Here is a 13,762-nt window from a genome sequence, read left to right on the forward strand (position 1 = left end):
TAATATCCTTTGCTGTAATGACCCTCATCCATCACAATTTTGGAAAGGGGTGATGTGGGCTATGAAAGCAGTTAAACTGGGATACAAATGGTCTGTTGGGAATGTAGATCTGTTAGGTTTTGGGAGGATATTTGGTTCGGTAACTCTCCACTTGCCACCCAGTTCTGGGATTTGTATTGTATAGTTAATGATAAAAACAAAACCATTGCAGATACCTGGGATGGAGATATTTTAAAGATTTCCTTTAGAAGGAATTTTGATGAGGTGTTAATGCAACAATGGTTTGATCTAGAATCCGTTGCCAAATCGATTACTTTTACTGACCAGGAAGATAATTTGATTTGGCAATATGAATCTAAAGGCATCTATTCCTCTAAGTCTTTGTATGCTATTATTAACTTTAGAGGGGTGCAACCTATTTACACGCCTGTGGTGTGGAGATTGAAAATACCACCCAGGGTGCAGGGTTTTCTTTGGTTGTTTTCATAGAATAAAATTATGACCTGTGATAACCTAAGAAAAAGAGGCATACCCAAACTTCTGGAGTGTGTTCACTGTAAGGAAATAGAATCAGTTCATCATCTGTTTTTTGACTGTGTAGTTGCTAGATTAATGTGGAAAGAGGTAGAGATTATTTTTGATAAAACTTTCCGTTCTTTCGGTGAGTTAGCTGCTTGCTAGCTCTGTGAGAAGAGATTTGCCCATCTGAATGTAGTTTCTTCTGCTGTCCTTTGGGGTCTGTGGAATACTAGAAACTCCATTGTGTTTAATAGAACTGAATGGATTTCTGTCAAACAGGTTTGGCAGAAGATAAGTTCATACTTGGGGGACTGGATGAAACTGCACAAGGAGCTGCAGGAAGGGGCGATGAAACTCTTCAGAGACCACATGTTGAGAAAGCTGAGATCACCGCTGGAACTGGAACCAGACTGAGATGCTGTGAAGCCGCGGAACAACTTTCCTGGTCCAAAAACATGCACGGGCTGTCACATGGAGGGCGTGCTACCCTGGAGCAAGTAAAGGAGAACCCAAGGCTGGCGGAAGAAATTCATGTGGTCTTCTTCCCAATGAGCTGAATTTCCCAATTCTAGATGAGATCTAGTTTTATCATATCTTTTATCTTTTGATACTCCAGTAGACTACTAGTAGGGAGTAGAATATCTTTGCTAGTGGCAGTTGTTGCCAATACTTTGTCACTGTTTGAAACCTGGTGTCGTTGCCAGAAGACCTGTATGCGTGTTGGGTTTCGTTTTCTATGAAAATGGAGCCGGGGGGTGCTCCCCTTTGATCGAAAAAAATTCAAGAAAAAGGTGCTTAATTGTCTCATCCCGATCACAGAAACTACACCTAGTAGATCCTGTCCAATTACGCTTTGTCAGGTTGTCCTTGGTTAAAATTACTTATTTATGGACAAACCACATAAACACTTTTATTTTCAAAGGAATTTTGACAGCCCAAACATGCTTGGAGGTAGGAATGAAGCTCGAATTGATAACATCAATATACATTGATTTAACTATGAATACTCCGGACCTAGTGAGCTTCCAGCGTAATTCATCGGGTTGTTGGGAAAGCTGAACCTCCATTAGTCGCCTAACTAGACGGAGCCATTCTTCCCATCGATTGCCCGCTAGCGACCGTCTAAACTGGATATTAAGGGGATAGATTGAAATACTATTGCAACGAACACCTCACGACGTTGAACAATACGATATAAAGACAGATATTGAATGGCCAAGGGTGTCTCTTCGAGCCAAGTATCCTCCCAAAACCGTGTACTAGTACCGTTGCCAATAATAAACTTTGTCCTATTAAACAAGGATTGTTTGACTTTCATCAGTCCTTTCCAGAAAGGCGAGTCGGTCGGCCTAACTGTCACTTGTGACAAAGTTTTGGTCTGAAGGTACTTGCTACGAAGTATTTGCGCCCACGTGGCATCAGTCTCATGGGGTAGCTTCCACAACCACTTACTAAGAAGGCATATGTTCTTAACTTCAAGATTCTCAATACCAAGACCCCCTTGGTCTTTCGGTCTACAGATGATATCCCATTTAGCTAGCTGGTTTTTGCTTTTTAGTTCATCACCCTGCCAAAAGAAACGCGATCGATAAAACTCCAGTCTTTTCCTGACTCCAACTGGGACTTCAAAGAACGACAAGAGAAACATAGGCATACTCGTGAGTACCGAATTTATCAAAATTAGTCGGCCTCCGTATGACATGAGCTTGCCTTTCCAGCAACTCAGATTCTTTTCAAATCAGTCTTCGATGCACTTCCATTCTCTGTTTGTCAGCTTACGGTGATGGATTGGTATACCTAGGTAAGAAAAAGGTAACGCCCCCAAATCACACCCAAACAATTGCCTATAAGCCTCTTGTTCATCCTTGGCTCTACCAAAACAGAACAACTCACTCTTGTGAAAGTTAATCTTTAGCCCGGTCAATTGTTCGAAAAGGCATAACACCAGCTTCATATTTCTCGCCTTGGCCAAGTCATGCTCCATAAAGATGATTGTATTATCAGCGTACTGAAAAATGGACACACCTCCATCAACAAGATGAGGTACCAAGCCACCTACTTGACCATTCTCCTTAGCCCTTCCTATCATAAGTGTTAACATATCAACCACAATGTTAAACAGGATAGGGGATACGAAGAGAAGAAGGGAGGACTGGATAGAGCAACGAGAGAGTACGTCGGATACTCGTGCAACTCAAATTCAGTGGCAGAAACTCTGGAAGGCCAAGGTACCGGGAAAGGTCAAAATTTTTGCATGGAGGCTAGCAAAAAAATCTGTTCCGATGGGTGAGCTTCTTAAACATCGCCATATCTCTGAGACGGAAGCTTGCTTCCTGTGCAATGCTGAATCGGATTCTTGGCGTCACGCACTAATTGACTGTCAGTTGTCAAAGTGTGTTTGGGCATTGATTGATAATGAGCTGGTTGAACACATGATCGCCTGTACATTTCATGACGCAAGGTTGTGGCTATCAATGATGCAGAATTCCTTATCTGAGAAGGAATTAGCAAAGATCCTAGTTACCTTGTGGGCTATTTGGTGGGCGAGACGAAAGGTGAAACATGAGGAAATATTTCAAAGCCCACTGACCACTTTTGCTTTTATTCAGAGGTTCCTTGCTGACATTGATTTACTGCCTGGTAAGGAGAAGAAACAGCAAGGGAAATCAGGCAACGTAGCTGCTAAACATTGGCTGAAGAGTGAAGTGGGTGTAGCAAAAATCAACGTGGACGCGGCGCTGTCCAGAAACAATGACAGAGGAGCAAGTGCGGCTTATGCCGCGATGACCAGGGGAACTATTTGGGTGCTTCCGTTACAGTGTTTGATGGCCTCACAGATCCAGAAGTTTTAGAAGCTCATGCTTGCTGTGAAGCATTCTCTTTAGCTGCTGATCTTCACATCTAGAGGATTAAAGTAGCAACAGGCTGTGCAGCCACCGTGAATCATTTATAGGGAGAGTTTACGGGTACTTCTGCCACTATTGTCAGGGATATCTTGAATAGGATGCTGATGTTCGGCAAAACTGAAGTTGTGCATGAAGGAAGGGAATCGAATTTCGAAGCCCATGATCTGGCTAACGCTTCGGCCTCTCTTGCCGCTGGACGGCATATTTGGTTATCTACCACTCCTAATGTTTTATTTGTACCAAATATTATTGAGAGTTAAATGAAGTGTGGTGGTGACCCTCAAAAAAAAGGAGAGCCAAGATGGGAAACAACTAATGAGGTTACCTTTTGAAGGGCTCCAAAGGTTACTTTTTTTGCTTGAGAGCATGTCAAGTTGTGCGTCCATCCGCTGCCACATGTTGCTCTTTAGGCATATACCCGGGATTTTGTTCTTCTATTTCTGCATGTATTTTGGACTTTACTTGGTTTTTTGGGGAGGGGGAAGGGGGGGGTGTTAGTTTTTTGGTTTTTATTGATTTTTCCTAGGTTTTCATAAAAACAAAAATCAGGAAGCAACACTTATATTTGAGAAGTACAATATGTGCTTTCATGAGAAACACATTTGTTCTTTTCAAAAGAAGTAAAAAAACACGGCCAAAGAAACACAACCTTGTTTTTTGTCGGTAGCACTGCCCGTGCTTACACAAGGAGCACATTATCATGAGATTTAGTTCCAAAGATGTCGATGGGAGAAATGCAACGGTGAAAACGAACCTGAGAGTTGAAGCATGGTTGAAAAGATAAATCTTTTTGAAAAGAACGAATCTATGAAAAAAAAATTTCATAGGTTGCAACAAGTGATGAACATGCAATGCGCCACTTGTCAACATCAAAGTGAGGAGTGACAAGCCTCCAAAAGCAAAATCCTCACGGGGTTTTGGCACAACTACTGCGTTTCAGAATCTTCACAGGTAAGACAATCATCAGCGCCCTAAGCGAAACGGTGCGCGTGAGTTAGTAGTGAAACCACCCCTCTCCCCACAAAACCAAGCAATGGACGCAGGAAATCTATCTCTACTTCTAATGAAGCAGTTGATAGTCTCGCTTCCAGGTTTTTTTAGTCCCATCTCCCATGGTTTTTTTGGTACCTCCTCCCATCTCAGACTTAGCCACCACAAACCAGAAAAACCGACAAAAAAAACTAAACCTATCGCCCGCACATACGAGCGACGACTCCTGCCCTCTAGGGTTTCCTATGCCACCGCCGCCGCCGGGGAACTCCTCGACCAACCCACCCTCCTGCCGCTCCGCCCCCTTTCCTTCCCATCACCGCAGTCTCCCCCTCCCCCTTCCCTTCCCATCGCCGCAGTCGCCCCCTCCATCTCCTGCCGGAGCCACGCCCCGCCGCGAAACACATGGTCGCGTTGTAGCCACGGGAACGCGGTGGTGAGGCCGTCGAGGATGTACAGCGCTGGGAGCACGGCGCCGACGAGGAACCCACCCACGGTGTGCGCGGCGAGAGGAGGCGCGCGAGGCCGCGAAAGACAGGCGCGACGGGTTGGGCTTCCTGGGGCGCTGCGGGAAGGCGGGCGTGGCCAGGAGGAGGAGGTAGGGGAGGAGCGGGACACCAAAGGCGATCTCCGAGAGCGGCACGGTGGTCGAGAAGGCCAGTACGGCGGCGGCACCCAGTGTGTTGAGTTGCTTGATGGAGAAGAGGTAGTGGTGGTGGTGCGGCGCGCGGTGGGCGAGGTGGGCTCCGAGTGCAGCGGCAGGGCGGCTGCCCCATCGATGGCAGCACGATACCGCCCCCGCCGTCGGGGGTCGGACATCGTCGTGATCTTGGCTTGTTCGCTCAATGTCGTTGGGTTCTCCTTGTCCGCTGAGACAAGCAGCTTGTGTTGAGTTTTGATCCACTTCTTCTGTTGAGCAATCCTGGTGTGTTAAAAACAGTGTTGTAACTTTGTCTTTGATGGTTTATTGCTATGCTTTCCTTTGTTGCAGAATTACCAGAATCAGGAAAGGGAGGGAGCAAAGTTGTTGGCCGATGATGATATGAGATTGACAACCTGTTTCCTGCATCCTCTAGGAGTAGGATTTGGAAGCGTTTTGGGAAGTAGACTGAAGACCAAGACGATGGTAATTCTGGTGATGTGAGACGGTGTGGTGGCCACCCAATTAGTCGTAATTCTGCGACCGCATGTTGTGACTCAACTTGATAATTCTGTGTTGCAGGAAGCAACATCACATATTTCCAAGAGGAGTGGCCGAAGGAGAACTTTTCTATGTTGTTAATGTACTAGATTTACCCGGTGTCCATAAGTATCCGTATAGTGGTAAGTCAAAACTGTTCTGAACTTATTAACCATTCCTATACTGATAGGTAGGTATACATTGGACTTGATTTAATTCGTTTTCTGCCGTCCAACTGAACTGCAGCTGGAGTTTATCCTGATCGCACTGATTTGGAAGTTCGATTTCTCGCCGTTTATGATCCTGCTCATTGCCATTCTCAACGACGGTGGGTCACAAATCCATTATGCCAAACAAACATGTTTTTTAGCCGACCAAACATGTTACTGTCCATTGCTCATTTGTTTGATTGATTTACTCAACTCACGCATAATCATGACCATCTCCAAGGACAGAGTGAAGCCATCCCCACATCCAGATAGTTGGAAGCTGCCGGAGATCTTCATCACCGGCATCATCTATGGCGCCTACCTTGCTGTGAAGGCCGTGGTGTTCTTCTTCGCCATGACCAGCACTGACTTCTTCAGCGTAAGTGTTGTTTCAATCCATGCCATGTCTAATCCCTCCGAACTAGACATTTTATGGGCGTGGCTCGTGCTGCTTTACAGACAATATATGCTGAATGTTCCTGTTTGTTTCCAAATTGCAGGAGAAGTTCCACGTGCGTTCGCTAAGGGGCAACAAGGATGCGATGATGTCTGCCCTCTACCTTCAAGTGAGCATCATCAGCCAGGCCCTCATCTTCGTCACCCGGTCGCGCCGCTGGTGCTTCCAGGAGCGCCCGGGGCTCTGGCTCTGCTTCGCCTTCGTCGTCGCGCAGATCGTAAGCCCACCCCACCCGGCCTCACTCCAACAATGGAATGTGTGCGTTCATATTCATCTGTAGCTGCAGCAATACCGAAGGAGAACAGAACAAATCAATGATAAAGATGGCGTCGACACTCTTCATGAATGCCGTTCTTTCTAGGTGCTGATTTTGTTGTACATAAAAATGCATATGTGTGAAATGGTCAATTAAAATGTGCTTTGCAATCCATTATAATAATCCATCAAGTTATAACCAAGTCCTACTATTCCTGGTTGGTTTTTTAAGTGTTCTACTGGCACTTGTTCTCTCATATGAAATGGAGAGCTGAACAAGTGCCAAGTCCTACTGTTTCTGGTTGGTTTTGAATATTCGGAATAACTATTTATAACTACAGAGTGTCTTCTGCTCGAGTTTTAGTATCTCAGTTAAGAAATAAATAGTAGCCTTCCTCTAAAGAGGTCTGCTGCCTTGCTTTTCATAATTTAAATTTGTAGTTATTTTCTCATATTCAAACAAGTACGCACAACAATCTTTTGATTGTTCAACATTCTTTATTGCGTGAATTTCAGACATATCAGGATGCAGGTACATGACACTATTGTGTTGTCTGCAGAGGTTCTCATTCTGAAAGAAACTGCAACTATGCAAGAGCTTATTGACGGAGATTATGAAATTTGCAGTTCTTGTTCTAGACATCAGATTGATACTTTACCAAAGGTGCACCAACCGGACATCCGTCTCCTAGGGTGATGACGGAATGACATCGGCAGCAGCAGCAATTACACACAGGTGATGGTGGATTTGTCAATTGACTTCATATCTCTATCTCTACTACCTAAAAAAATTGCAACATTTCATTCCCATCTTCCGTCTTATGTCGTTTTGTCCAACCGCACACGTTTCTCTGGCCGTATGCTAGATTGCAAGAATTGGAACGTTTCCTACTGCGTTTTTAATGATGCAATACGGTTAAAAACTTTTTATTACTTGGGTCTGCTACCTCAGATTGACGCGTCATGCTCGGGCAGTAATAGTCTAAGCTTCATCATGTAATAAGCTCCACCTGCGTGCACAGGTAAGTGGTTCTGGTACTGCTGCTATTTTTGTTTGTTATATTTGCTGCCGGTCTGATTGCTACTAGCTACTGTATGTGCTTACCATTTGGCTTTGAAGAGATATTTGCTCGAGGTTATGCCAATTAGTTTCAAAGCAGACTCCTCAATTTGTATTGTATCTGAGATCTAATTTGTGCCATAGAATATTAGCTTCTTCATGGCAATTTCAATGTTACATGTACCATAGTAAGCCAATCAATATCTGCACCATATTAGTCTGATGCTTTCTTACCCTCTCATCCTTAATTAATAGGCATTTTCCAGATCAAATGTTGATCATTTTCTTTCCTTTGATGCATGTCAACGTGAAAGTATGTGCTCCAGGAAATATCCTACTCATCAATCGGAATAGTTATTGTCATTCTACGAGCTAAAAGACGTCGGTCATTCTAAAATGTCTAACTATACTTTTAGCAAAGCGGCAACACCTGAAGTGTGTCGATATCTGTAGGTAAGGTTGTAGGATGTCTTCTCACTTTTTGCCCTTGGCAGGCTTCATATTTTTGTCCCTATGATCCAGGATTAGTTTCGTAGCCATCTAGAGATAAGACTGTAAAATGAAGTTTCTCTATGTGAAGGTGAAGCTAATGTTTTCCTTGTTACTTCAACAATTTGTTATATAGCATTCTATTATTCTTTATTTATTGGAAAATTTTGATGGCACCAAAATATTTTATTTGTGATCCTTTTCCTAACCAAATTATCTCACGATAGCTCTGCAAATCAAAACTTGTGACATGACATCAAATTGTCATAAGAAAAATCTCAACAAATTGTATGATCATTTTTCCTTAGCTTTGATTAACAATAAAACATTTGTATGTTTCTAATTGGTATATTAGCTTAGCGATATTGTGGATGGGTTCATCCTTGCGGTTTAAGCTAAGGTAAATTCCCCTAGATTTACAATTTTATTCAATGAACGAAATGTCTACTTATCTACACATACATCTGGGCAGGGTGACCCGACCAGTTTGAACTGACGAGGGTAGTGTAGCACAATTGTCAAATCTAAAGGTGAAGCCTATGGGTGTGTGTAGCCGCCAATCACCGTTGAATTTCAATGTAGTGCCATAAATCTCACCGTATTGTATAACCCTCGTCTCATTGTATCGTATATTTTGATTTTTTTATGCATCAAGGCGTTGCTAATTGTTGCCAAGTGACATCTACGGTCCCAACGGAGCAAATAAAGTTAATGCGAAGAAGACAAAATTCAAGGAGGAAGTAGGATATGGTTATTGTACCTAATATTTGTGGTGTTGAACCACGCATGGTTATTGTACCTAATATCATCCGTATGTACTGTAGCTATTTTTGCTGCTTTGGATGGTGAACAGAAAATTATGTGAATGATATTAACAACAAATGGTTTAGCGAATGAGGCCCTGATTGGATGGCACTGGCAAATGGATCATCAAAGTATATGTTTCTAATTTTCCATAGAGACATCTTTTTAACTCTTCATGCATTAGGGTTCAGAATTATTGTACATATATTACCTTCCCATCGAATAATTCTTTCAAGTCAGCAGCTATGTGCAATTGAGTTTTTAGTGTTTTAATGAAGACTTTATTTCAATGTAGATATTATCTTCAATTTGTACTTGGCCATAGTGGGATGCCAGGAAATATCCTACTCATCAATCGGAATAGTTACTGTCATTCTACGAGCTAAAAGACGTCGGTCATTCTAAAATGTCTAACTATACTTTTAGCAAAGCGGCAACACCTGAAGTGTGTCGATATCTGTAGGTAAGGTTGTAGGATGTCTTCTCACTTTTTGCCCTTGGCAGGCTTTATATTTTTGTCCCTATGATCCAGGATTAGTTTAGTATCCATCTAGAGATAAGACTATAAAATGAAGTTTCTCTATGTGAAGGTGAAGCTAATGTTTTCCTTGCTACTTCAGCAATTTGTTATATAGCATTCTATTATTCTTTATTTAATGGAAAATTTTGATGGCACCAAAATATTTTATTTGTGATCCTTTTCCTAACCAAATTATCTCACGGCAGCTTTGCAAATCAAAACTTGTGACATGACATCAAATTGTCATAAGAAAAATCTCAACAAATTGTATGATCATTTTTCCTTAGCTTTGATTAACAATAAAACATTTGTATGTTTCTAATTGGTATATTAGCTTAGCGATATTGTGGATGGGTTCATCTTTGCGGTTTAAGCTAAGGTAAATTCCCCTAAATTTACAATTTTATTTGATGAACAAAATGTCTACTTATCTACACATACATCTGGGCAGGGTGACCCGACCAGTTTGAATTGACGAGGGTAGTGTAGCACAATTGTCAAATCTAAAGGTGAAGCCTATGGGTGTGTGTAGCCCCCAATCACCGTTGAATTTCAATGTAGTGCCATAAATCTCACCGTATTGTATAACCCTCGTCTCATTGTATCGTATATTTTTTTTTGATGCATCAAGGCGTTGCTAATTGTTGCCAAGTGACATCTATGGTCCCAACGGAGCAAATAAAGTTAGTGCGAAGAAGAAAAAATTCAAGGAGGAAGTAGGACATGCACAATGGAATGGGGATACTTAGGATGTGATGAAAAATGACATGCTATGGCGGAGATACATGGAGTAGAGCCAAGTCGAGTGATGAGCGGAGATGAGATGAGGAAGACAAGATGAAGATTTACGGCGGGAAACAAACACGACAATATTTAGATGACAAGGGCGTTATTCCTTCTCGCCGCCCCTCATCGTCGTGCCACACTGTTGTGCCCGATCTAAACGCCAATGGCGTTGTCTCTCCTTGCGGCGTCACATTGATGTGCCGCATGTGGACGACGAGGGTGTTGTCCCTCCTCTTCGACGTGTCACACCACTGTGCCCTATGTAGACGACATGGGCACCATCCCTCCTTGTGGCGTCACACCTTTGTGCGTGATTTAGACGACAAGGGCGTCGTCAGCGGCGAGCCCTTCTGCATAGACCAGTTGGATTGGATTGGCCAGGATGCCAGATCGGTGGGCACGAGGACTCGGTGCCAATGTTGCGGCGCGAGAGGTTGTCGGCATGGGAGGAGGTCGGCGATGCCGTGGCGGGGAGAGGAGGTTGTGGGTGACACTGTCGAGAAATGGTCGGTTATGGGGACAATAAGGGACGAGCTCGACCAGTGGTGGGGAGGCGAGATGGTGGGAAGAGGAGGGGTCGGCCGATGCCATGGAAGCATGAGGAGGATGCGGCGACGCCGTTTTTGGAAAGGAGACGACGGGGACAGGAGCAGATGGACGGGCGGCTGTAAGGGGAGAGATTTCTGCGTGAAGCCAAATATTCAGACGTTGACAACACTGTTTGATAGCACAACATCTTGTCATGCAACTTGGTAAGTAAGGTCTCTTGTCCATTGTTGTAATGATTTATGGTTTCTAATAGCTATCAAATGTAGATTTATCTTCTATATGCATTCATCGGCCCATAAATATGGTATGCCGGCGACAAAAATATGCACGGTGTATATATTATGGATCCTATCCATACACCATAGTCGCTAGAGATTGAAACACCGAGGTATTTAGTGACATTACAAAGATTTGCGAGAGAATTCAATGATGCACTCAAAATTGGATGACCCGGCTGAAATTCGGATATATCTAGATGGCAATGTATATTTTTTGTTGGTATTCGAACAAATATGGATAGACAATTTTTTCATTGTCATAATATTTTACAAGCATTTATTTTTGTTTTCACTATATTCAAGATATACTATTGATTTAGGAAATTACAGGTATGTGTCTGGCTATTTTCTTTTGATTTTGTGCTCTCGTGAGACGGTAAACAATTGGTTCATCCGATTTGCGTATTGAGTATTCTCTGTTGCACATTTTTTGACCTTACACATGAAATATTCGTACTAACTAGATATATTACTTTTGCAGGACGATTATGAGTTGATCAAGAATTTGTTATTATACTTGCTAAAGTATGCTAAAGACAACAATTTTTTTGTATTGTGTGAGAATATATTAAACGCATCAAGCATATCTTAATTCGTAAAAGATTAATAATTGGATCACCGCTCTCTATGTGTACAATACATGATCAAATTATATTGTAATCAACTTACATTGCAAGTTAAGTTAAGTATATTTCAATTATCATCAAATCGTTATTGACTATCTTTTCTATACATGTAACATTATGTTTATATAACTTCAACAAAACATTTCAAAAGCCCGTAGCAACGCACGGGCATTCTACTAGTCTATCTAATATACTATGCTCCTTAAGTCTAGAGGCCTCCTAATCAATTGAGGTGTTCAATTTAAAATTTGACCACTCGATTTTGACCGGGTCAATAATTTCTTAATGAGTTCTCTCATTCTATTTTTTTAATTCGCTACAGTCCCTAATTTTGAGGCTCTCCCATTTCATTGAGGTATTAAATTTGGACTTAGTTCATGTTTTGATCAGGTCAACAGTTTTTTTCAAATCAATCGACAACAACATGCACATAAAAACATATCAACCTCATGCACAGTAGAAAAAAGAAGCGCAAACATGTGATGTTGTAACACAAATATAGTACACTCTGTCATTTATGTAGAAAAATTTCCTGCATAAGTGTGTGTTGATTACCAGATAACCTAGAATCGCACCGCAAAAGGCCCACCAAAAACACCGTATTATAAATAAAAATAAAACACACTCCATTTCTCTAACTCGCCAAACGAAATACTATGTCGGTTTCAAAATATAAGGTGTATTAGTCTTTTTTAAAGACAAATTTCATTAACATTGACCAAGTTCAAAGCCAAAAATATGAAAATTCATTTCATGATGAATCGAATGACACCGGTTTGATATTATCGATATTGATATATTTCTCGACAAATTTAATTAAACTTAAAGAGGTTTGACTTTTCAAAAAACTAATGCATCTAATATTTTGTAATAGAGGGAGTAAAGAAATCATGGAAACCCAATAACACTAACCATGCAGCAAAGCATGCCCAACTCTTTTAGTACACATTAACTGTGAATTATGGGCCATCACAACAATCTAGAGAACTCACAACTTTATTTGCCAGTAATACGCTGTAACAAATACACTATCCGGAGTAGTAGTAGTCACTAGTGAGGATGAACCGTAGGCGTCACGATCCAACCACACGACACTTGAGTACTCCCTCGTCCCACAATATAAGATTGTTTTTTAAACTTGAAAAATGATCTTATATTATGAGTCAGAGTGAAAAACAATCTTATATTATGGAACGAGGGAGTAATATTCTACTCATTTATTAGTGCTTCAAAGGACGAGATAATGAAATTGGTTGTGGTCGCCAACTACATATTCATGAGATGCGAGGGACAGATTAGTGGCTTGAAGGATTTGAGCTGGCGGGTTTTGGTCTAGGACTGCTCGTAGACCTCGGCGAGGTACGGCGCGTTCTTGCCGGAGTCATCCTCCGCGTCGATGAAGAGGCGGTAGTTCATGCCGGAGACCACCTGCTGCTCGCCATGCGTGACCCGGCGAAACCACAGCCCGTTCCTAGCCAGGCTCGCATGCTGCACCGCCCACCCTCCCAGCTCCTGGATGTGCGCATCCTTCACGTTCAGGATAGGTCCCCACTCGCCGAGCCTCTCACTGTGGCCGCCCAGCACCGCTGAGGCGACTGCGAGGGTCATGGCGAGGAGGGCGAGGAGGATGAGGGGTCGTCGCGCCATGGAGAGTCGGTGTTAGGAATTGGGTGTTGGGGGTTGGGGACGGCGAATCTGCTCGAAGGGAGTGATTGTGTAAGGCGGATAGGTTTGAGGGTTGTGATGGAAATTTAGTGGACGGTTTTGGTGCAAAGGCTAGATGACAGAGTTGGTACGTTGTCATTTCGGACAAAGTCATTAATGCAAAAGTAATTTGAAACCGAGTACCAAATCAATTTGAAATCAAGTCATTTAATTCAATGAATTAGCCAGACAATTAATTACACATGTAATTAATTAGATCCATTTAAATAGGGATTTTTTCGCACCAAGTCTATTACCCCCTCCATTTTTATATACAAGGCCACTATGGAATATACATTTTGCATCTATACAAGGCCACCAACAGTAATCGAAGCAAAGTTAATGATATTTTCTCGTACTAACAACCTGTTTAATAGTTGCATGCATGCAGTCATAATGACAGTCAGCTACTTCCTCCACTCAGTTTCTT

The 13,762-nt window shown here is 42.3% G+C and overlaps 2 protein-coding genes across 27 annotated transcripts; one reads left to right on the plus strand and one right to left on the minus strand.

The window, feature by feature from the left end:
* The first annotated feature begins 5,222 nt into the window (after positions 1-5,222).
* LOC125530170 (plasma membrane ATPase 4-like) lies at positions 5,223-9,797 on the plus strand. Of its 26 annotated transcripts, none has more exons than XR_007292859.1 (10): positions 5,223-5,302; positions 5,407-5,555; positions 5,638-5,738; positions 5,842-5,923; positions 6,051-6,183; positions 6,305-6,478; positions 7,033-7,048; positions 7,144-7,252; positions 7,469-7,538; positions 9,165-9,797. XR_007292859.1 is itself a non-coding variant. In XM_048694576.1 (9 exons), exons 1-8 carry the CDS (start codon positions 5,261-5,263, stop codon positions 7,206-7,208), a joined length of 762 nt encoding a protein of 253 aa, XP_048550533.1. In that variant the 5' UTR covers positions 5,223-5,260; the 3' UTR covers positions 7,209-7,252; positions 7,469-9,021. The 26 variants fall into 26 exon arrangements, 4 of the variants coding, with proteins under 4 accessions (XP_048550533.1, XP_048550532.1, XP_048550534.1 ...); XR_007292847.1 differs by lacking the exon at positions 9,165-9,797 and adding exons at positions 8,538-8,608; positions 8,721-9,021 and having other exon boundaries at positions 7,144-8,465; XR_007292846.1 differs by lacking the exon at positions 9,165-9,797 and adding exons at positions 8,538-8,595; positions 8,721-9,021 and having other exon boundaries at positions 7,144-8,465.
* Positions 9,798-12,617: 2,820 nt separating this feature from the next.
* On the minus strand, positions 12,618-13,369 carry LOC125530172 (cysteine proteinase inhibitor 8-like). Its single transcript, XM_048694579.1, has one exon. It carries the CDS (start codon positions 13,273-13,275, stop codon positions 12,961-12,963), a length of 315 nt encoding a protein of 104 aa, XP_048550536.1. The 5' UTR covers positions 13,276-13,369; the 3' UTR covers positions 12,618-12,960.
* Between the last annotated feature and the right edge of the window lie 393 nt (positions 13,370-13,762).

Source organism: Triticum urartu, unplaced genomic scaffold (genome assembly GCF_003073215.2).
Source record: "Triticum urartu cultivar G1812 unplaced genomic scaffold, Tu2.1 TuUngrouped_contig_6121, whole genome shotgun sequence".
NCBI lineage: Eukaryota > Viridiplantae > Streptophyta > Magnoliopsida > Poales > Poaceae > Triticum > Triticum urartu.

Bases quoted from the DNA above. Each gene is read 5' to 3' on its own strand.
- LOC125530170 (XM_048694575.1), top strand. From the start codon at position 5,261: ATGTCGTTGGGTTCTCCTTGTCCGCTGAGACAAGCAGCTTGT. The intron at 5,739-5,841 runs GTAAGTCAAAAC...ACTGAACTGCAG, and splicing joins CCATAAGTATCCGTATAGTG to CTGGAGTTTATCCTGATCGC. The intron at 6,184-6,304 runs GTAAGTGTTGTT...TCCAAATTGCAG, and splicing joins CCAGCACTGACTTCTTCAGC to GAGAAGTTCCACGTGCGTTC.
- LOC125530172 (XM_048694579.1), bottom strand. From the start codon at position 13,275: ATGGCGCGACGACCCCTCATCCTCCTCGCCCTCCTCGCCATGACCCTC.